This window comes from Lipotes vexillifer, unplaced genomic scaffold (genome assembly GCF_000442215.2).
Source record: "Lipotes vexillifer unplaced genomic scaffold, Lipotes_vexillifer_v1.1 scaffold1226, whole genome shotgun sequence".
Lineage (NCBI taxonomy): Eukaryota > Metazoa > Chordata > Mammalia > Artiodactyla > Lipotidae > Lipotes > Lipotes vexillifer.
In genome coordinates this window covers 189,867-212,413 of record NW_006784227.1, presented here as the reverse complement: position 1 = coordinate 212,413, position 22,547 = coordinate 189,867, and the positions used below count along the sequence as shown (strand labels likewise).

General features: G+C 38.9%; 1 protein-coding gene across 1 annotated transcript in view; it reads left to right on the top strand.

Moving 5' to 3' along the window:
* The window catches only part of COL12A1 (collagen type XII alpha 1 chain), a 118,780-nt gene that overhangs the window by 79,871 nt on the left and 16,362 nt on the right, over positions 1 to 22,547 (top strand). Inside the window, exons 43-56 of the mRNA XM_007456595.1 lie at positions 117 to 256; positions 2,154 to 2,277; positions 2,443 to 2,586; positions 4,339 to 4,503; positions 6,736 to 6,774; positions 6,872 to 7,010; positions 10,227 to 10,369; positions 10,671 to 10,780; positions 14,995 to 15,144; positions 16,560 to 16,637; positions 17,967 to 18,053; positions 19,578 to 19,631; positions 20,876 to 20,971; positions 22,155 to 22,208. Coding sequence (XP_007456657.1) covers positions 117 to 256; positions 2,154 to 2,277; positions 2,443 to 2,586; positions 4,339 to 4,503; positions 6,736 to 6,774; positions 6,872 to 7,010; positions 10,227 to 10,369; positions 10,671 to 10,780; positions 14,995 to 15,144; positions 16,560 to 16,637; positions 17,967 to 18,053; positions 19,578 to 19,631; positions 20,876 to 20,971; positions 22,155 to 22,208 — 1,523 coding nt within the window. The remainder of the gene's footprint in view (positions 1 to 116; positions 257 to 2,153; positions 2,278 to 2,442; positions 2,587 to 4,338; positions 4,504 to 6,735; positions 6,775 to 6,871; positions 7,011 to 10,226; positions 10,370 to 10,670; positions 10,781 to 14,994; positions 15,145 to 16,559; positions 16,638 to 17,966; positions 18,054 to 19,577; positions 19,632 to 20,875; positions 20,972 to 22,154; positions 22,209 to 22,547) is intronic.

Here is a 22,547-nt window from a genome sequence, read left to right as displayed (position 1 = left end):
TGCTGAACCACACTTGGAGGAGTAGCAGGGTGTTAGATTACGTTTCTCAGTTGTGTAACTTCACTTAAATGAAAGAATTCATGAGATTTGGGGCTTCCTCTGTGTTTTTCCCCCAGTGTGCAAAGGGGCCAAGGCAGATATTGTATTCTTGACTGATGCCTCCTGGAGTATCGGGGATGATAATTTTAACAAAGTTGTAAAATTCATCTTCAATACTGTGGGAGCCTTTGATGAAATCAGTCCCGCTGGAATTCAGGTGGGTGTCGTTTCAAAGGTTATTCATCTGTAATGTCTTGCTATTTCCTTCAAACTTTTAAGTAGAAAGACTTTTCAGTATAAACTCCGTCTTGACTTTGTTATTTTCTCTTTTCTTTACACATAGACTTTTGGGAAGGACTTGGGTGCAAATGACAAATAAATAGAAAAATAAATATTCCTCTAGGTATTCTCTTGGCTAGATGATATTCCTGTTGCAGAATTTAGGGGAGTCTAAATCTAACTTCCTGCTTAAATCTTTTGACAATGATACACTTTCCTAAAAGGTTATTTTATGTTCTGGAAGTTAAATGCATTGTGATTGTTGTACCCCGTTAAGTCAGGAGATTCAGTGATGGATAGTGACTGGAGGGGGTGTGTGGAACCCTACTGCCCCCTCTATCATGACATTGCAGATATTACCTGAACCAGAAGAAGAAAGGCCATTGTTAACTCAAAGGGAAATTAATTTGTTTTCCTACAATGATAACTACTAATTATCTTGCTTTGGAATCACTCCAAATTTATTGCTTTTACTAGAGTGGGAACTTAGAAAAATTAATCCTTCCATGACACCCCTCAAAGAATAATTCCTCGCTTAGCTCTGACCCACCAGTAAAGCTGAGAATCTCCTCCACTCCCAACATAGCCCTGGACTCAGGGCCAGTGGCTCTGTTACTTACTACCTGGATTCTGCAACCTCGAAGACCCACTTCAATTCCACCCTTTCTGGAGAGGCTTCCTTGATAGTTTAAGGCATTTCAGACTCCTGAAGGGTTTTGTCTATGTTGCTGTTATGGCACGTATCTCTTTATATTGTCAATATTTGTGTGATTCTCTTCTGTCTAAATCATTGACTCCTTAAGGCAAGAGACTGTATTGTATTATTATTTTTCTGAATTCTCTTTCCCTTCCCATTTCTCTTGGTGAAGTTTCTTCTTTATTTAGGCAGGTACATCTCAGAGATGTTATGAAAATAAGACATTTTTGACATAAATCACAAATAATTTCATAAACAAATCATGTCTTCTTTTATGCAATAATGCTTTGTGGAATATGTTAAATTTCAAATCCCCAAATAATTCTGTAGATGGTATTCCAGCCCAAGAAGAGTAAAACGTTAGGCTAGTTACAGTCTTAATTTAAAGTGTGAGCAAGTAAACCTTTTTTGAAATCCTTTTAGAAATTAAGACTTCTGATAAAAAAATAAGAAAAAAAGCTACCATATTTTATTAACTTCTATGTGCCAGCTACTTTGTATACATGATTCTCATTCCTTAAACTGGCCATAGAAGTAAGTATAATTATCTCCATTTTACTGATAAAAACGAAGGCCCAGAGATGTTGGGAACCTACCCAATGTCACAAAGCTATTAACTGGCAGCGCTAGGATTTGAGCCCATTGAATCCTGACTATAAAGCTTTTATTCTTTCCACTAAATCACACTGTCACTGAATTTGTGATGAGTGCTGATTACTATCACTCATGTGCCATTTTTATATTACCATGAAGAATAGATGTGGTCAGTGCGAAGGGTCAGTTGTCTGAGAAGCAATTGCTTAGCCAATATTTGAGCTCAAGATGGTATGTTCTCATTTCTAATCTTGGAATTTCATTGCTCTCCAGCTTTACCCATCCCTTCTTACATCCTAGAGAATAAATACAGTGCATGTACGTTATTCATATCAATTACTGACACTTTCATTGAAGATCAGAAATCAGAGAATTTAGTGAGACAACCGTAGTCAGTGTTATAATATTAGCTATAAAGAGCATACCGTATTCCGTCAGGTCTAATACACTTCTTTTTCCCATTATGCAGCTAGAAGAATCACTTGACAATTGAAATATTAAAAGAGGTGACTTACCCTCACCACCAAACCACCTTTCCTTTCAGGTCTCATTTGTGCAGTACAGCGATGAGGTCAAGTCTGAGTTTAAGCTGAACACGTACAACGACAAGGCCCTGGCCCTCGGGGCCCTCCAGAATATCCGGTACAGAGGAGGAAACACAAGAACAGGTACAGCTCATCAGCGCGTACATAGACCTCTACTCTCCAAAGCCTTTGGAGTGATAGGCAGAGTGTAACTCTAACATTCAATTGCTTCTCAGTTGGGCGTGGCTAAGGGCACTTGGAGAGTTTTTACTGAGATGACACTAAAATGTTCCATGCCACATTCTATAGGCAAAGCTCTCACGTTTATCAAGGAGAAAGTCTTGACCTGGGAGAGTGGTATGAGGAAGAATGTCCCCAAGGTGCTGGTCGTGGTCACAGACGGTCGGTCACAGGACGAGGTCAAGAAGGCGGCTTTGGTCATCCAGCAGTCAGGTAAGCACAAGCATACCTTTAAAAAGAAATTTTATTAGAGTATAGTTGATTTACAATGTTGTGTTAGTTTCAGGTGTACAGCAAAGTGAATCAGTTATACGTATACATATATCCATTCTTTTTCAGATTCTTTTCCCATATAGGCCATTAGTGAGTATTGAGTAGAGTTCCCTGTGCTATACAGCAGGTTCTTATTAGTTATCTGTTTTATATATAGTAGCGTGTATATGTCAATCCCAATCTCCCAGTTTGTCCCCCACCTCCTTACCCCCTGGTAACCGTAAGTTTGTTTTCCACATTGCACAAACATAAGTTTGATGCCTAGTGATTGCACTCATTATTTTCACAGTTTCAAACGTCCAGGAATGATTGCAAAAGACCAAAATTACTGATTTTACTTTAGTTTCAGTTTTACTCTGTATTCCTACCCTTCTAATGTTAGTTTACATTTCATCATGGAATGGTTTGATAATTGCTCAGAAATGACATGGTGTATTCTTTGTATAAGACGTGCCTCAGGGTCAGTCCCCCATAGTGGCTGGAAGCCTACACAACAGCAGTAATGAGATGATCCTTGAGCAGGCTTCCTGCCATAGCATAAATAAGTCTTGATGCTGGTTCAGTCCTATGCAAGGAGAGACATAGGTTTAGCACGTCCTGGCAGATGCAGACCCCAAACAGATTGCTGGAAGGTTCACTGCAAAGGAGCAGAGAGACCTCAGGGAGATATTGCTGGTGTAGATCTTGTCAATCAAACATGCTGAAAGCCTCCTTGTTACACTGCCCTTTGGATTAGTTATCCAGGATGATTAGAGATGAAACTAAGTCTTTATAGTTGCATGAACACCCCCAATCCTTCAGGCAGCGTCCAAGGTGGACATATTTTAGAGAGAATTCTATGCTATGCATGATTTATTGTGGTGTCAATCGTAAAGTGCTTCGTTACATGGAATTTGTCATCTGCACATACATGGGTCTTTGGCTAAAAGTATGAGTCATGATTAGTGCTGAGTCGTACTGTCTTCTTACAACAGAGGTTGTTCTATGCACTGATCTTTTTATAAGTTGTTGCTGTTACATTATGCACTTTGAGCAGATTCCTGTATATTTTAGGCTCCTTTGTGATTTAACTTTGGGGTTATGAATGTTTGCCTCTCAAGTTACCTTATTTATATCTAATTATGTAACTAATTCTACTGTTGAATTAAGCTTTTGGAGTGAAAACTTCGTTTATTTGTATTAGCCTAAATAAGTGAAAGTTTATTGCCAGTGGGACTTGTAGATTCCATTTTGAAAGTGGTCAAAGTGCTGACTTTGAGCCTGAGTTTATTGAGTAAAGCAGTTTCAGGAATTCAGAGTTTAAAATGAGCCCACTGTTGGTTTCTGAGGCACATGAGCTTGAAATGTTAATGTTGCCTAAGACAGCTGCAGAATTAATGGGTATATTAGGACTGTGGATGTGTGGAAGGAAATGAGTACCACATTAAGTCATTATGCTATTAAAATGTTCATCTTTTAATTGTTAAGACTTTATTTTAGGAAATCCAATTAATTGAATTTTATAAGCCAGAAAATAGGAAGACCTGGAAAAAGTACATGTTCATTAAAGAGAGTTTATGTCAATTAAAAGAACTTGTTGCATTAGCTGAGAAAATATGGCATCATTTCTGATAAGATTTTATTTTGAATTGTTTAAACCATAAAGGATGGAAAAAAGGATATGTAATTCTCTCTATAAACACTGCTCTGCAGGGTTCAGTGTCTTTGTAGTTGGCGTGGCTGATGTTGACTACAACGAACTTGCCAACATAGCCAGCAAACCAAGCGAGCGGCACGTGTTCATTGTGGATGACTTTGAATCTTTTGAGAAGATAGAGGACAACCTCATCACATTTGTCTGTGAAACTGCCACTTCAAGTAAGTCATGGCCCACATGGATCCATAGTCTCAGTTGTTTTGAAAAAGTAACTACTGAGCAGACCAGGGGTCCCCAACCCCTGGGCCGCGGACTGGTACTGGTCCACAGCCTGTTAGGAACCGGACCGCACAGCAGGAGGTGAGCGGCGGGTGAGTGAGCAAAGCTTCATCTGTATTTACAGCCGCTCCCCATCACTCACATCACCACCTGAACCGCCACCGCCCACCGTCCGTGGAAAAATTGTCTTTCACGAAACCGATCCCTGGTACCAAAAAGGTTGGGGACCACTGGAGTAGACCATTCCTTATCCTATATGAGATCAAGTCTGCGTGTAAATAGATCCTGGGAAACCACTTGAGAACCTGATGAATCACTGTTCCTATTGAGATCATGCTAACTGTGTGCTTGTCAGAGGTCCATTTTTAGCCTTGAGGATGTAACGTTCCTTGTATGGAAATAAAGTGTTTGAATATATCCTTTTCCCACCATCCCAATGTCTGTGACATTTGAGAAAATTAATCTTCAACTTAGAAATGCATTTATAGAAGCATTCCATGGGATGAAGGTTTTTCCCTGTTAGTAATCAATTGGTATTTGTTACGTCAACATCCGTGCTTCAGGAGAACCACGAGAAAACTGACTTGCGTGAGTGTGCACTGTAGAAATTCACTTGGTTCCCACTTGTTTACTTGGGTGTAGATTTTTCATGTTATACCGAGACCTCAAGCTCAACTCTTGAAATACAGTGAAGGACAAAAGACTGATTATTGAAGTTGGTTTGTTCCCCCTCTCCATCCATGAACTCTGACTCTTGCGGTCTTAGATTATGGAGACAGTTGCGTGGCTGGTCTAGACCCCTGATCCCAGGCAGGGCTATGCTTTTTAAGTGTTATGTATTCCCCTATTAAATATTATATTGAGATCTCAGAACTCGGGTTAGAGGCGGCAGTAGTAAACAAACGTCAGTGGTTTACCGTAAAACTTACGTTAAAGCTCAGAATGGAGTCGCACTAGTGCAAGTGAGCAGGGAGCACCAGCCGCCCCTTCCATTCCACGAGGTCCCAGATGCAGCCCTGTGCTGCCCCAGCTCCAGGGCCCAGGGTGAGGCCCACTGCACACCTGCCACTGTGAGGTGTGGTGGCCAGCGTGAGCCTCCATGGCTTGGCAGAGAAGACTGGGTGGCGACAAACTCCTCCTGCCCTTGCACAAATCTGAAGATTCCTGGGAGAAAAGTTCTTTTTTTTTTTTTAGATTTCTATTTTTTTTTTCACAACTCACACACACACTGTGTTTTATTTTTACAAGAGATAAATCAACTGACACCAAGCATTGTAAATGGATGACCATGACAAAAGCAACAATGATTGCAATTACCAAACACGAAACACACTCATACTATGTCATAATATTGACATTCAGTCCAGGAATCCTCCACTGTAACAGCTCCTTTACTTTGCAGTGAAAATTGATTTGTATATTTTTCGTCTCTGAGTCCTTGTGGGATTTTTTTTTTTATTCAAACAGAAAGTCACAAAAATTATAATCATCCTCATAAGTAAAAGTTCTTTAATCTACTGAAAAACACCTATAAATTTCCCCCCTCTAATTCAATCTTACCATTCTTCTTTTTTTTTTAATTTATTTCTAGCTGCGGTGGGTCTTTGTTGCTGCGCGCAGGCTTTCTCTAGTTGCGGCGAGCTGGGGCCACTCCTCGTTGCGGTGCGCGGCTTCTCATTGCGGTGGATTCTCTTGTTGTGGAGCACGGGCTCTAGGGCGCATGGGCTTCAGTAGTCGTAGCACGCGAGCTCAGTAGCTGTGGCTCGCAGGCTGCAGAGTGCAGGCTCAGCAGTTGTGGCGCACGGGCCCAGTTGCTCCGTGGCATGTGGGATCCTCCCGGACCAGGGCTCGAACCTGTGTCCCCCGCACTGGCAGGCGGATTCTTAACCACTACGCCACCAGGGAAGCCCCAATCTTACCATTCTTAAGAACATTGTAAAATTCCAACTGGACCGGAGAATGTCCAGAAAACATGGTCACACTGGTCAGTAGTATAATTTCACGTACACGTGGAAAGTCTACACAAAATAACTTAGAAAAGGTTAGATTGATATGTTTGGTAAATGAACGAACAGGTTTGTTACTTGATGTATGTATGCTGGTGCTTTCTGTGCATGTATAATATTTGTATACCTTATCGGTGAATCGTACTTAAAGAACACTGTACTTTGCAGGTTGTCCTCTCATTTATTTGGATGGCTACACCTCACCAGGTAAGCGTTCATACTCGGGCTAATTTATTTCAGGATTTAAGCAATAAGATAATTAAAATGACCTCATTTCAATATATTTTTTTTTTCTGATGTAAAGGTTTTAAGATGCTTGAAGCATACAACCTGACAGAAAAGAATTTTGCTTTTGTGCAAGGAGTCTCTTTGGAGTCAGGGTCTTTTGCCAGCTACTCATCTTACAGGCTTCTGAAGAACGCCTTTGTGAATCAGCCTACAGCGTGAGTGTGACAACAGGAGTTCTCTTTCTGACCACGGGCCAGATGCTTTTTTGAGGCTTGGAATCTCTGCTGATGTCTTAGAACCCTGGTATTTTAGAATTGAGTCCTATGGATGACCTGGTTTAGTTTCCTTAAGTACAGTTGGGTTAACTGTGTTCCATTGGGTCACACGGGAGACTACGACTCAAGCTTGCTACTCTGAGACCCAAGAATCTCATCCTGTGTCTGCCATATGATGGATTACTGATCCTTTTGAATTTAAGCCTAGGATTATAGTTATGCTTCTACGAGAGGTCGTTTAAACAGGGAGGCAACTTCTTCTTTTGAACATTTCTCCCTTGGTGCAGAGGGACTGCATGGAGTCAACGCAGAATGAGAAGAGGAATTCTCCCCAGTGTTTCCGACTCCACAAGATGAAAGACTGCAGTGGCCTTGCTTGTCCATGATCTGTGATCTGACAGGCAGCAGTTAGTTTTTTTTTTTTTTTATTATTTTATTTTATTTTTTTTTGCGGTACATGGGCCTCACACTGCTGTGGCCTCTCCTGTCGCGGAGCACAGGCTCCGGACGCGCAGGCTCAGCGGCCATGGCTCACGGGCCCAGCCGCTCCGCGGCATGTGGGACCTTTCCTGACTGTGGCACGAACCCGTGTCCCCTGCATCAGCAGGCAGACTCTCAACCACTGAGCCACCAGGGAAGCCCTTGACAGATCTCTTTTTTAAAAGGCTGAGCAAAAGAAGCTAAACACAAAATAGTATATTCCATGGTTCCTACTATATAGAGTTCAAAATCAGGCAAACTAACCTATGGTGTTAGAAGTTAGGATAGTATAGATACCCTTTGCAGGGAATGGGGGAAACTGGACAAGGGTACATAGGAAGCTACTAGGCTACTACGACAGGTTATGTCCTATTTCTTAATCTGAATGCTGGTTAGATGGGTGGGGTTTTTTTTGTTTTTTTTTTGCGGTACGCGGGCCTCTCACTGTTGCGGCATCTCCCGTTGCGGAGCACAGGCTCCGGATGCGCAGGCTCAGTGGCCATGGCTCACGGGCCCAGCCGCTCCACGGCATGTGGGATCTTCCCGGACCGGGGCACGAACCCATGTCCCCTGCATCGGCAGGCGGACTCTCAACCACTGCGCCACCAGGGAAGCCCAACAGTTAGTTTTTATTGGCTGGTGCTCTGGCAATCTGTTGGGTAGCTCTAGATGTTGGTTATTTTACTTGATGAAAGTTTGTACCTGGGCCCAATAACCAAAATATGTACTTTTTATTTATTAGAAGGAAAACACTTGAATGTCAAAAAGTATGTGTTTGGCATCTTATGGAGGGAAAAGAACAAGAAGAAATAAAGTTTTCCAAAACTTAGGACAGGGTCAGACAATGATGCCTGAAATTTGAAATGCTCTGAGAAAGCTGATGGAAAATTCAGAGTAAAACCAAAGCTCATTTCTTTTAAGGAAGCACAGATTGTATTGTTGTAGTGTGACCACACTGTGAGTTCCTAACTCTTTTATGGTTAACCACACTGGTTCGCAGTTTTAGGTTTATCAATGAACCTAAGTACCCAGCATGTAACTCTGTCACCTCAAGATGTGATTCCTACATTTTAACTTATGACAGACCACTGTCCTCTTAAGATTCAGAACTTGTGGTTGAAAGAGGCATACATACAATTAAATAATTTTTTTCCTAATTTGCTAATCACTCATTAAACTAAAAAAGGAGAAAAATGGGATAGGTGAGAAATGAATTAATATGGAGAAATTATTTTTAATGTGGAATATTATGAAGATGGTCAGTTTATGGACATACAAAAGGCATCGTGTCAGCTTGCCCAGAACATATGCTTTAAGAAGTAGGGCATTACAGAGTATTGAGTAGAGTTCCCTGTGCTATACATATGGGAAAAGAATCTAAAAAAGAGTGGATATGTATATGTATAACTGATTCAGCTTGCTGTACAGCAGAAAGTAGCACAACATTGTAAATCGACTATACTCCAATAAAAATTAAAAAAAAAAAAAAGTAGGGCAGCGTTATATTCCAGAAGTACTGGCAGTGTGGTACTAGGGCACGAAACCTCAAGAGACAGTCTGTGCCCTCTGTCAAAATCCATGGAGGAGTTGCTTCTCTTCTTCCAAGAGCTGATTTTTTTTTAAAACATCTTTATTGGAGTATAATTGCTTTACAATGGTGTGTTAGTTTCTGCTGTATAACAAAGTGAATCAGCTATACTTATGCATATATCCCCATATCCCCTCCCTCTTGCGTCTCCCTCCCACGCTCCCTATCCCACCCCTCTAGGTGGTCACAAAGCACCAAGCTGATCTCCCTGTGCTATGCGGCTGCTTCCCACTAGCTATCTATTCTACATTTGGTAGTGTATATATGTCCATGCCACTCTCTCACTTTGTCCCAGCTTACCCTTCCCCCTCCCCGTGTCCTCTAGTCCATTCCAAGAGCTGATTATTAAGCCCCTTTTCCTACCTTCAGGAAGATAGTGCTATTAAATGGTCTCAGGCGGAAAACCATTAATTCTGCTTCAGAGATTCCCCCAGAACAATGACTGACTCAACTCTAGAAGGACACATGGGGCCACATTTTACGTCTAACAGCCTCAGAGACTTTTAATTGAATCACAATGTACGTGGCCGTAAAATCTATTATTGGTTTTGTTTCGGGGAACATGTGACCTTCTGGAGATTATTTGATTTACTTGATTTTAAGGGAGGACTAGGGAAGTGTAAAAACTATTAGATACAGGGAGGGCGCAATTAAAGCCTTAAGCCATCTTGCTTATGATCTTGTGTCCCTGATGTTGGAAATTAAATATATTTAGTAAGATTTACTTTCTTTAAATTACATCCTTAAGCACAAGTTTTATCACCCTTAAATCATTATATAGTTTTATAATTATCTATGTGCTTAGAAAAAATGATTTATTAATAGTAGGATGAAAGACCATTTGGCAATTTCCCAGACTTTTGTGACTTTATCCGATTATAAATCATCTATTACTGCTTACATAATGGGTCTTTAGTGTTTGCTATTTTGAGGTCATTCTTAAATTTTTCCCCTTCTAATATGTAGCCAGATTATTATAAATGGCTTCTAATACTACTCATGATGAGATTCTAGCCCAAAGATTTAAAATATCCTCTATTTCTGGTGAGAAATCCTTATTAATTAATTAATTTTGTTTCATCCAACAGAGATCTACATCCCAATGGCCTCCCCACTTCATATACGATTATATTACTATTCAGACTTCTCCCAGAAACTCCGAACGACCCTTTCGCAATTTGGCAGATCACAGACAGAGACTACAAACCACAAGTTGGGGTGATTGCAGATCGTAAGGATTATAATTTATCTTATTTTAAGGCACATGCATGCATATTTTTTATTATGTTTTTCCTTTTCTCTTTCTTTAAGAACCTTCTGGATATATATATATATATATATATATATATTTACTTGATTATGCTTTTATGTTTAAAGTTTTAAAAATATATCAGTAAATATTTGAATTACATTTTATCTTAACTGAAATTATTAATTTTTTTAGAGAATTCTCCAACAAGAATTATTTGTTAATACTTTCAATATAGAGTGTCCATGCATTTGATTTAATAACAATTATGTGTTGATTGCAGCTTCTAGCAAGACATTATCATTCTTTAACAAGGATACAAGGGGTGAGGTACAAACTATTACATTTGACACAGATGAAGTGAAGACATTATTCTATGGAAGTTTTCATAAGGTAAAAACGTAAGATTATAGAAAAATAAATATTTATAGAAAAAAGTTATTTGTAGAAAAAAGTATATGACTTAAAACTTAAACTAATTTACTTTATTATTTATTAAAATGTCATGTGAAACTGGTGGAAACATAGCCATGTCTTTTAAAAACAATACCTTATTTCAAAGAATTTGATTAATTCAGAGAAGGAAATTTAAAACGATAATTCTACTAACCATGAGATAACTACTATTAACATTTCAATGTATTTTCAATGCTAATGTCTTTTCAGAATATGAGTCGTGTAGTATATACAATATTGTATGCCCAGTTTTCTACCTACCATTTTATTTTGAACCTTTATGTCATTTTGTTTCAAAAGCTTAATTTTTGTGGATTGTATTTAATTGATCAAATTATTTATTCTTTTATAGAGAATAGTAAGCTGCTTCTGCCTGCTTGTTTATTGAAAAGTTACAAACATGTCAGTCCAAAAGTTATCATTAACTATCAAAATAATTAAGATAACTGTTTACTAAATTAACTTCTGCATGAACACATTTACAACTTCTCTAAAAAAATCTTATTAAAAGTTCTAAGATAAATTCTTAGGGGATTATCTATTCTTGATGATCTTAATTTTTTAAATCTCAACATCGAGGATAAATAGAAACTTGCTGTCAGGAAAATTAACTTACAGATAAGAGTGCTGAAGTTGGCAGCATCAGAAATGAAAAGCACCGTCTAGGTTAGGAGTGGATTTTTTTTTTTTTTTTTGCGGTACGCGGGCCTCTCACTGCTGTGGCCTCTCCCGTTGCGGAGCACAGGCTCCGGACGCGCAGGCTCAGCGGCCAAGGCTCACTGGCCCAGCCGCTCCTCGGCATGCGGGATCTTCCCAGACCCGGGCACAAACCCATGTCCCCTGCATCGGCAGGCGGACTCTCAACCACTGCGCCACCAGGGAAGCCCAGGAGTGGACTTTTTAATGGAATTTCTTCATCCACTGGATCAAGTTAACAGGAGGAAGACTACTTGTCGTGCAAGTGGTCTAAAATTTCCCCAGTGTAGCGCTCAGAAAGTCCCCATACACAGAAGACAAATATTTCTAGTTCAATGTGATTCTCAAGTGAAAATTGAAGAACTACCCTGTACTTGGGTAGATTTAGCTGAATTTCTTGCTGATTCTCTTCCTGAGAATCTTGGCTTCTTTCCAGAATGTTTTTCTTATTCATGAATCAGATTCTTGGTGAGGATGACAAGGGACTCTCTTCATGGGGCTTGGAGAGGCCTCAGCATGCACATCAGTGAGAAGCAAAAAACAATGATGGAAAAGCAGAGATCTCTGAGAATAAAGGCATATTTGCTTAACAGTTTACAGACTTTCCTGGTAAAGTGCAGCAAAATAAATGCCTCATTGGGAAAGCAGATTCTAGACAAATATTACTGGCTTCAACTTCTCCTTGTCTGATAATAGATGTTGAATCTGGCAAAGTTCTTATGAACTTTTTTTTGGCTCATTGATACACCTATTAAACTTACACTTGAATAACTTGCCCAAAAAGACTATTTTACTTTTCTTCCATACCCACTGAAGATATTAGAAATTCAGCCCTCTATTAACCAACTGATAACCATTTAGGAACTATTATTAATAATATAACTATTATTAATTTCCAACTTTCATTGAATGCTTCATTTTACTGAGCAAAATAAGGCAGTATTTTGAAGAGGTCAAGAGTGACAGTCATTAATTATTGCAAATCAAGATAATTATTTTTTGACATTCCCTTCTTAATTTGGCTTTATAGAGAGAGGTATTTGTATTCTTAGGTTTTACACAATGCCTCTTCTTTCCTGTTCTCACAAGCGTTCTTTTCTCCTCAAATTCTCTACCTTCTTTTTTCATAATGTCTTTCTTTGTTTTTAGTTCCTCCCCTACATTTTCATTATGCTGTTTTCCCTCCTTCATTCCCCCACACCGTTCTTCTAACCTACTCTCATTTATTCTATCTATTCAAGTACCAAGTGTGATCACTATTGGCTACTTTCATTCCACTGATCCAAGGATTCGAACACTCTTCTCTCATTTTCCATGTAATTCGGGAACTGAAGTTCTTCAGTCCTTGAGATAAGAACAAGTAGTTCTCTGATAGCAGCAAATTAGTGAGAATAACATACAGGCGGCTCTTGGGAGAGATGGGGATAGCTTAAGTAAGGAATGGCAGACAACTACTGCTTCTGGAGAATTCTCTTGAAGCGTTTTCTATGTCTCCATCCTGTTGTAACAGATGACATAGATTCAAGAGAGAGATTTCTAATGAGACAAAGAAGTGGAATAGATGACAAATAAGGTTTTAGGGAATGGGAGACCTTGGGAAGGGTGATGAGTTTACAAGGGTGTTCCTATTTCTCTCTACTGGTCTGTGACCAACAATGCTTCCCAGTTGGGAAAGAGTCCCTCAATACTTGGGACAATTGTAACAGCTGACATAGATTCAAGAGAGAAATTTGTAATGCGACAAAGAGGAGGAATAGATGAAAAATAAGGCTTTAGGGAATGGCAGACCTTGGGAAGGGTGATGAGTTGACAAGAGTGTTCGTATTTCTTTCTACTGGTCTGTGACCAACAATCCTTCCCAGTTGGGAAAGAGCCCCTAAATACTTGGGACAATGGTCTCCAGATAAAAGCCTCTCTGAACTGTAATTATGCTTGTCTTTAAAATGCAGTGAAACACACTGAAGAGATTGTAGCAAAATATATTTTTAGCATGTGTTTCTTTCTGGTTAGCATTGAATGACAAGTGTATTTGGAATAACTTTGTTTCAAAAATTGAAAGTTTTGATTTTGAAATAATTTTTCTGGATACTGTGATTTTTCAAATAGTTTGTGAATGTTTGCTTCTGAGATTGTTCATATAAGAGCCAACAAATAAGTTTTAGTTCTTATTAGATAATAAATATCTTGGGAATGTTTGTATGGTGTTCTTGAATTCAGTATTAGATGATTGCCCTAGGGGTATTTAAAATTATTTTTAGTAAGCCATATATCACTTTTATATAAAAGCAATATATAATTCATACTTACCACTTATAGATGCACTAAATTAGTGTTGTGGTGGTGATTCTATGTGGAAAACAATATTTACTGCTTAAAAAAATCTCTAGAGACTGTCCTTATGCTTATTTACTCAAAGCATTTAAGGGAATTTCTGTTCCTTAACCTGGAGCCAAACTTTTCAAAGTAATCATCATGGGCTTACTTGAGTATTTGGGCTGTGATAAGTGGAAACTATGAGTATAACTATAAAGTCAAAGATTACCCGCAGCCATTCTTTGCGTGACTGAAATACAGATGTTTTCTTAATTATCTGTACTAATAGATGTTTTGAGATTCTGAGTGTCTTCAATATCAGATAAAAAAATAAATCAATAAGATTATTTTCTTATAAGGAAATTGAATCTTGAATCTATTGATTTCCAGAGCTGAATCTCTATAAAAGACACGTGCTAGCTCTTTCCTATGTTAGGTATCTACATGGTGTGTAAGATCTTTTTGGCAGGGATTAGGGACTAACAAATTAAAAATGGAATTTAGCAAAATCAGTGGAAGACATTCGAGGCTCCTTTGTCCTGAGTATAATAATATATTAATGATTTATTAACTTGTATTTGAATAGCTCATTTTTTGGTAATTTATTCTTAAATACTTACTATAAAATATTGGCTCTGTTCCCTGTGTTGTACAATATATCCTTGTAGCTTATTTTATACATAATAGTTTATACCCCTTAGTCCCCTACCCCTATTTTGCTGTACTCCTATCCTGCCCCTCCGCTTGCCTCTCCCCACTGGTAACCACTAGTTTGTTCTCTACATCTGTTGAGTTTGCTTCTTTTCTGAATAGCTCTTTATAGTTTACAGAAGCATCTCATCTACTACAATATCTCTGGCCATCTCAGGAAGAGTACAGAGTGGGGAAAATAAGAAATTATGCAAGTGTATAATAGCTGAAGGAAACTGAGACCCAGAAAGGTTAAGTGGTTCATTTAATTTGATGCTGTTAATAAATGACATTGACACGGAAACCTGGTGCTTGGATTTTTAGTCCAAGCCTCTTGATTTGGGATGAGAATAGCTTTAAGAACACATTTTTTTAAAACTGTGATCTGAAATATGTAGGAGCCAGATTGTTCTGGGTAGAAATTTTGTAATGGAAACAAATGATCTTTTTAGGTTCATATCGTAGTGACCTCAAAAAGTGTTAAGATTTACATTGACTGCTATGAAATTATAGAGAAGGACATCAGGGAAGCTGGAAATATCACAACTGATGGTTATGAAATTCTTGGAAAACTACTTAAAGGGGAGAGGAAATCAGCCACAGTAAGTAACACATTTTTATTTTTCTTGGTATCTTGTATTAAGATTGAAATGACATTTTTAAAAGTAATCAGTGAAGTTTTTTTCCTCAGTGAGTTTTAAATTGTTTTATTTCTTGGTTAGATTGAAACGCTGGAAAAGTTACACTGAGAAAATATGCTACCGGCAAAACATGATAATGTGCTTTACTGCTAGAAACAAATTAAGTTGTCAAGGCACCAGAGAACATCATGTAGCCGACTTGAAACTGAATCAAACTGGAGGGTACAGCACAAATAGTTGCCAGGATAATCAGTGAAATCTAAACCAATTCATTTTTTGTTCTTCAAAGGTAGTAACTGTTAATAAAAATGTGTGCACTCAGGACACTACGCATTTGTGGGCACTGGCTGTGACCGTCACAGACTTGCTGTCCCCTCACTGGGGGGTCACAGCCGCCTCAGAAGGAAGATGAGTGTAGTCGGTCAGCCACCCCTCACTCACAAGTGTCACTGGCTCAAGTTGGAGGCGGGGGCTTGCCAACCCTTTTACAACGCTATTTAGTAGTAAAATTTTAAACCTAAGGTTTTCACTGTACCAGGCTAATTAAGTTCACATTAAATGTTGACCAATAATAACATTGTTCTAAAAGCAAGACTAACAGCCTTGGCTTCTGTTATTTTTAAAATTGCATTTACTGAATGCAGCTTTCTTCCACGGACAGGATTTTCTTCTTCTTGATTCAAAAGTGGAATTTTTATTCCACAATGTAGAATGGAAGAGTGCAAATTTAATATAATTGTGATTAAAATCATTTATCGAATATTGGATTTGATATTTAAATAGAACAATTACATTAGGCTTATAAAAGAATGGCTGCAGCTAAACAATCTCTATCAAAAGAGCTCTATTCTTTTAAATGTAGAAAGATAGAAAATATATATTATATTGAAGTAATTAAGCTGAGAGTAATCATAAAATTATCAGGTAGCCCCTAGGTAAGAATTTATGAAAAGAAGGGCATCAATTTTAGAATAAGTGAGGAATATTTTTTTTAATGTTACTTTTCTGCAAGGGTGGACTTTTAAAAGTTGATTTAAATGTGTGTAGTCTTCAAATTCAGAATTAAATACATTCTTAATTTTTAAGTAAATAAAGAAATTAATGTTGTCTTAAAAAAACCCAAAACTCAATCAAACGTTTCATTTTAGCCAAGGAAGTGGATCAGACGTGGGAATATCACGTATGCATTTTGCTTTACTATCGCTTTCTCTCAGGCATAGGTTTTCCTGTTCTTAGGAAGTAAGGATCACATTGCTTTCATTGCCTGTTCCCTCAAGAGAGTCTCTGTGAGAAGTTGGCGGAGGTTAAAAGGTGGAAACGTTAATATGAAATGTTTTCACGCATCTTTAGCTCATGTTGCTGTTGGTTGTTTGCAGTTCCAAATCCAGAATTTTGATATTGTCTGCAGTCCAGTGTGGACCAGTAGAGACAGATGCTGTGATATTCCTTCCAGGGTAAGTAAAACAGAATGGAATTCTGTGGCGGTGTTAATAGTCCCTGAGGAATAAGGGATGTGGGCGTGGATGGCTTGCGAGAGCAAGTAGCCCTCTGCAGCGGCCTCTCCAGGATGGAGCCAGGGACACGCAAGGTGTGCGTGCTCATCAGCGACCACAGCTCAGGCTGGGGACCCCTCCCTCGAAAGTCAAGAATGTAGAGAACCACATCTGGAAATCCTCCCTGCCAGCCAAGGTGGTTATGCATAGTCAGAAAAGTCCAGCTTAATCAGTGTGTTTGATAAACCCACTTATTGCAGAGTCCTTCCTGTTGCTTGTAAAATACCAGCATTTTACAGGATAAGCCATCACCTCTCTGGATATCTAAGTAGAAATAACCATATTTCTTTTCAAGATGATGGCTTTTACCCATAGTATCTGTGTATGTTGTAATCATTACAAAGGTGAATGCTGATGATGGATTTGAAGCTTTAGGCGAACAGTGAGCTGCACGTACCCACGGGATGAGTATGCGTTATTTATTCAACAGATACTTACTGAGCCCCTGTTGTAAGCCAGGCACTATCCTATGTGCCGGGGTTACAGCAGTGAAAGGGAATATTCTAGTGAAAGGCAGGGGGAGAGGAGGAATGAACAAGTAGGTATACAGTACGTTATAGAGTGAAAAGTCCTTGCGTGTAAACACACCAGGGTACAGGGAGAGGTAGCCAGGTGAGTACCCTCAGCCGTCAGCTCTGCTTAAATCTCCCCTTGGAGATTTAAGCAGAGACCTGAGTGAAGTGAGAGGACAAACAATGTGGATAACGGAGAGAGAGACTTCCAGCCAGAGGGGACTGTAAGTGCAAAGGCCCTAAGGTGGCAAGGTGCCCTAAACATCTGAGAAGCGTGAAGTGGATGAGGGAGCGCTGGGGCAGAGTGAAGGGCAGTGGGAGGGGCAAGGTGGTGTGCTGCTGCTTGGCAGCACGTGTAAGCCCCTGTAGGCCTGGAAAGGATTTTAGATTTTGTTCTGAAGGAAATGGGCCTCCATATCTGAGATACTCAGCCTTTCTCTAACACCAGACTAGAGAAAATTGGATTAAATAACCAATGGTCTTGATGATATTTTTGTAAACATATTTTTGTTGTGTGAGGTTTCCTAAAGCAAAACATAAAATAAAGACATTAGGAGCAAAGCAAGATTCAACATAAGACTGTTTGTAATCATAGCTAAAAATTATTTCTTCAAGTTGGGAAATAGATTCCCTTGTGTATATAAGATTAGTGGGCATGGGGGATGGGAAGCTGTTTTTACCATCAATTCATAGATAAATATTCTTTTCAAAATTTCAGAGAGATGAAGCAAAATGCCCCAGTCTTCCAAATGCTTGCACGTGTACGCAGGACAGCGTTGGACCTCCAGGACCACCAGGCCCTGCGGTAAGGAAACAAATAGTTCCTCTAGTTTTTCCTGGTAAATCTAGGGCATGATCACCCTCTGGCCGGTATGTCATGCATAAGAAGCTCCCAGCCACTGGTGTGTTCTAGGACAGAACAAGCTGCATTGCACACCATTTTTGTAGCATGTTTTGAGATCTGAAGTGGAGTAAATCAAGAAGAAAATTTGAACACATTTGAACACATTTCTCTAGCCACACAAGAATGAATGATATCGGCTAGCATTCAAGAGCTTTTCTCTTAAAGATATGAATTTGGCTTTCTCTCTGTAATCACTTGATTTTGAAAGTTCCTTTGTTTCCTGACGCTTCTCGTACGTATGTTATGGAGCCATGGTTGAGAGGCTGGCCCAACAACAACTTGTTTAGAACCTAGCATATGTGTATGTTATTAGCAAACATATCAGAGAATAACATAGAGGATAATATACATATGTGATGATATCATAAACTCTGGGTGAAAGTGTTGGTGTTAGGAATATCTTGAGTGGGAAGACTGGCCAGGTCTATTCACGGGTGGAGGGGAGACCAAGAAAACGCAATGCAAAACACTGAAGAGTACACTCATGTGTCTCATTAAGTCAATGTGGACTGCCCGATTTAGTCAATCTAACATCTGACCTGGGCTGGTTTTTCAGAATGGAAGTGATACCTTGAAGCTCTATTGAACTCTTTTAAGAAAATGGTTAATTAACATACGAACAGTTCAGAGAGCCTCAGAACACCAGAGTTTACTATACATGGGTCATAGCAAATAATGTAAATTGATTTTAAGTTAATTACAAACTAGCTCCACATATACGGAATCAAAATGTCTCTGGAATTACTAGTGGTCCTGATGATTCTGTAAACATATTTTTGTGATGTGAGTTTTCCTAAAGTAAAACATAAAATAAAGATATTAAAGAGCAAAGCAAGATTCAACGTAAGACTATTTGCAATTAACAGTGACTTACCTGATTTATATTTGTAATCATAAAATTATATGCTGGATGTGACTCAGATGTTCTTGAGAAGTAGGGATTTTTTTTCCTCTAATTGTATGATAACACTGTTGGATATCACTATCATGTTTATTTCGTCTTTGTTCAGTGGTCTCTGAATTCCTGTTACTAAGATTTTGAGAGATTCTTCTTTTTGCATATTATTTTCCCTGAAGAATGCATTCATATAATTCCAAAACAGATTTTTCTCCTTAAAAATACTTAACTATAGTATTTAAGTAATGCTTGTTTTTCTCCCAGTAAACCTCAAATTTTCAAATAAACTTCAAAATTTGCTAACAATTAAGAGAAGTTCAGAATGTAAAAATGAGATCCTTAGAATGTACAAAGTTTCGAAATTCTCTTTCCCCACACATTTGTAGGATATAAGGTATTTACTTCCATATTTTGTAAATAACTGTATTGTCTGGAGAATGCACAGCTTCTCGAAGCAATTTTTATGTATCAACTTCTTCCTACTTTCCTGTGTTCGCTCTAAAATGTACTCTTACTATGTATTTTAGGGAGGACCTGGTGCTAAAGGTCCCAGAGGTGAAAGAGGTATCAGTGGGGCAATTGTAAGTATATTTTAGAGTGCATTTTTATTTTCACCTGTATGTTAAAGTCTGGTTATTCAAATTTCTACAACTTGAGCAAGTTGATTCAAGTTTCGTGTGCCTTAGGCAATATAATTATCTCTGTCTTGTCTCTGGGTGTCAAAATGATGGATTAGGCTAGCCAGATAAAGAATGTACCAGGCATCTCACTGATGTAGGAATCGCACATGGGAAATCTGCAGAAGCACCTAAGGGCTCTGCTGTCTCATGGGGAAGCAGAGGGGGTGACCTGGCCATCAGTTGCAAGACCCCACAGGGAGCAGAGTCCTGCTGGGGACGGTTCACCTGTCTCAGAGAAATAGCTGAGCAGCCACATGTGTGTTCATGGCAGGTCACCAGCCCCTTCTACCGGTTCCGTACTGGTCTCCATAAGACAACTGAAGCTTCTTAGGGGAATATATTATGAAGATGATGTGTAGTTTTTGTCATACTATCACTAATGATAAGCTAACCCAGTTAGGAAAGTGAGGCTGGGGGGCTGACCCAGGTCTGTCTGACTCCAAGTTTGTGCCTTTTCCACCTAGACACACTGCAAAGAAGCTCTAGCATAGAGTGAACGTATCTGCTCTTTCCTTGCTTGACTTATACATAACGTCAGTCCCGGAAATAAGCCCAAGTCTAAGAGAAATCAGGACGAGCTTAAAAGAAATCAAATCCAGTGAATTTTTTTTTTTTTTTTTTTTTGCGGTACTTGGGCCTCTCACTGTTGTGGCCTCTCCCGTTGCGGAGCACAGCTCCGGACGCACAGGCTCAGCGGCTGTGGCTCACGGGCCCAGCCGCTCCGCGGCATGTGGGATCTTCCCCGACCCGGGCACGAACCCGTGTCCCCTGCATCGGCAGGCGGACTCTCAACCACTGCGCCACCAGGGAAGCCCAAATCCAGTGAATTTTGAGCTTTGATCTCTGAATGAATCTGGGACTATAAATATATGAATATATTATATTCAATGTATTTTACTTCTTTTAGAAACCTACTTTTAATAGGAATTTTGGAAATATAAGTGCTCTTGTGAATTTATTGTACTTTCCAGTTGTTCTTTTAATGAGTAGCAAAGGGAAGAAAGGAATGGCATTAAAAGTTTTTATAGATGGATAGATTTGTAAAATGTTTGCAAAGATTATATGATTGATGTCTTAGAGTTATGAAGACAGGCACTGGAAGGGCATTCCATGACTTTGTGCTTGTTTCTCTCCCGTGTATTTAGGGCCCCCCTGGTCCTCGTGGAGATACAGGTCCTCCCGGTCCCCAGGGTCCGCCAGGCCCCCAGGGACCCAACGGCCTCTCTATTCCAGGAGAACAAGTAAGCACAAAGCTTTCTGTATGAAATGAGGATGGTGGATTAACGTTGTTTAACTGGAACATTTTTTTATTCTATTTCGCCAAACTCAAATGTTTTCACAGAGAACTCAACAAATTTTAGTCATTGAGATGACTTCCTATGACTGTAATTTCAGATATGTAAATACTGTATGTAATAATATGTAACTGTAGGAAAAATTGTTGCTAATTATTTGACCTTTAAAAATTTTTTTTACTAAGTAATGCAAATATCCTTCAACATCCTGAAAGCTTTGAGTCTGTGGCAGCCCCGGGGTCCTTTTCTAATGTTTATGACTTCAAGTCAAGCTTGCATTATTTATCTACATCATTACTTCTATAAAAATTTATAATAAAATGTTTACCTTTTGTTCCAAATGCTAATCTGAACTTATAAAGAGGTGTTTTATCTTTAAAGGCTCATATTTTATTTAACTACTTTTTTCTATACTTTAAAACATACAGTAAATGAATAAGAATACAGATAATTTCATAGTTTTAAGTTTAGTTCTAAGCTCCTTTTTAAAGATGGCATAATAGAAGACACATACATTCTTTTGGCATTTAGAGGAAAAACAATCTGTATCAGATATCACTAGCAATAAAACATTTGAAGGGCTAGGACTTTTTCATTCAAAAGGGTTGAATGCATCTACTTTTAGCTTCTTATGTCCAAAAGGGAGTTTTAGGGGCTTTTACCTTTTCTTCTTATTACTACTAAATGAAGTTTATCAGCTTTAATTAATTCAGATTTGCCTGTGTAACAAGTGTCTTCTAGCATGTAGTTATAAAGACCAAAATTATGTTACAATGTTTCATTGAATATCTATTAAAATTAGCACCAAATTAAATATATTAAATAAAAAACAGTTTTCCCTTCAACTTTTATTTCTAAGAAAATCCCTGTTAAATTAGGTTCTTTCAAAGGAGTCATATTCTCCCATGATTATATAAAATTATCCCATAACATGATCAGTGGAAATTATAACAGCATTTGTAGTTTAAAAAGTGAACATCAGTCCCCCAAATAATTTATTCACCTCCCTTGACAAATATGCTTCACTGGATTTATGAAGTGACAGAGATTTCAGGAATGGCTCACGTCTTTCCTTTTCACTTAATTTCTGTAAAACACCTGAGACCTGTTTTCCTGCTGCTTGCTCCAGGGTCGCCAGGGCATGAAGGGCGATGCTGGAGAGCCGGGACTTCCAGGCCGGACGGTGAGTTGTTTATCACGCTGCCTTTTCTTTGCTGGTCAAGTGTTATTTGCATAGTTGCCCTTGTGGTGGCTCAAAAGGTGAACCAAGGTTAAGCAGCAAAGCAGAAGCCTGGCCTTGTGCTGCACGTCATTTCCATTCCGTTGCCTGGTCTTATCTTCAAGCTTGTGCTGTTCGGTCAGTTCTGGGCTTGATGACTAAGCGAGCATCTTCCTCTTCCTCTTGGGCTGGCACTGGGCTTGCTTTCAGAGCCCCCTGCATTTTTTCCCCAAACATCTTAGAGAATAACACAAATTCCTTTTCTCACACAAGAAGTTAATTACAGTGTTTCACTTGTTTGTT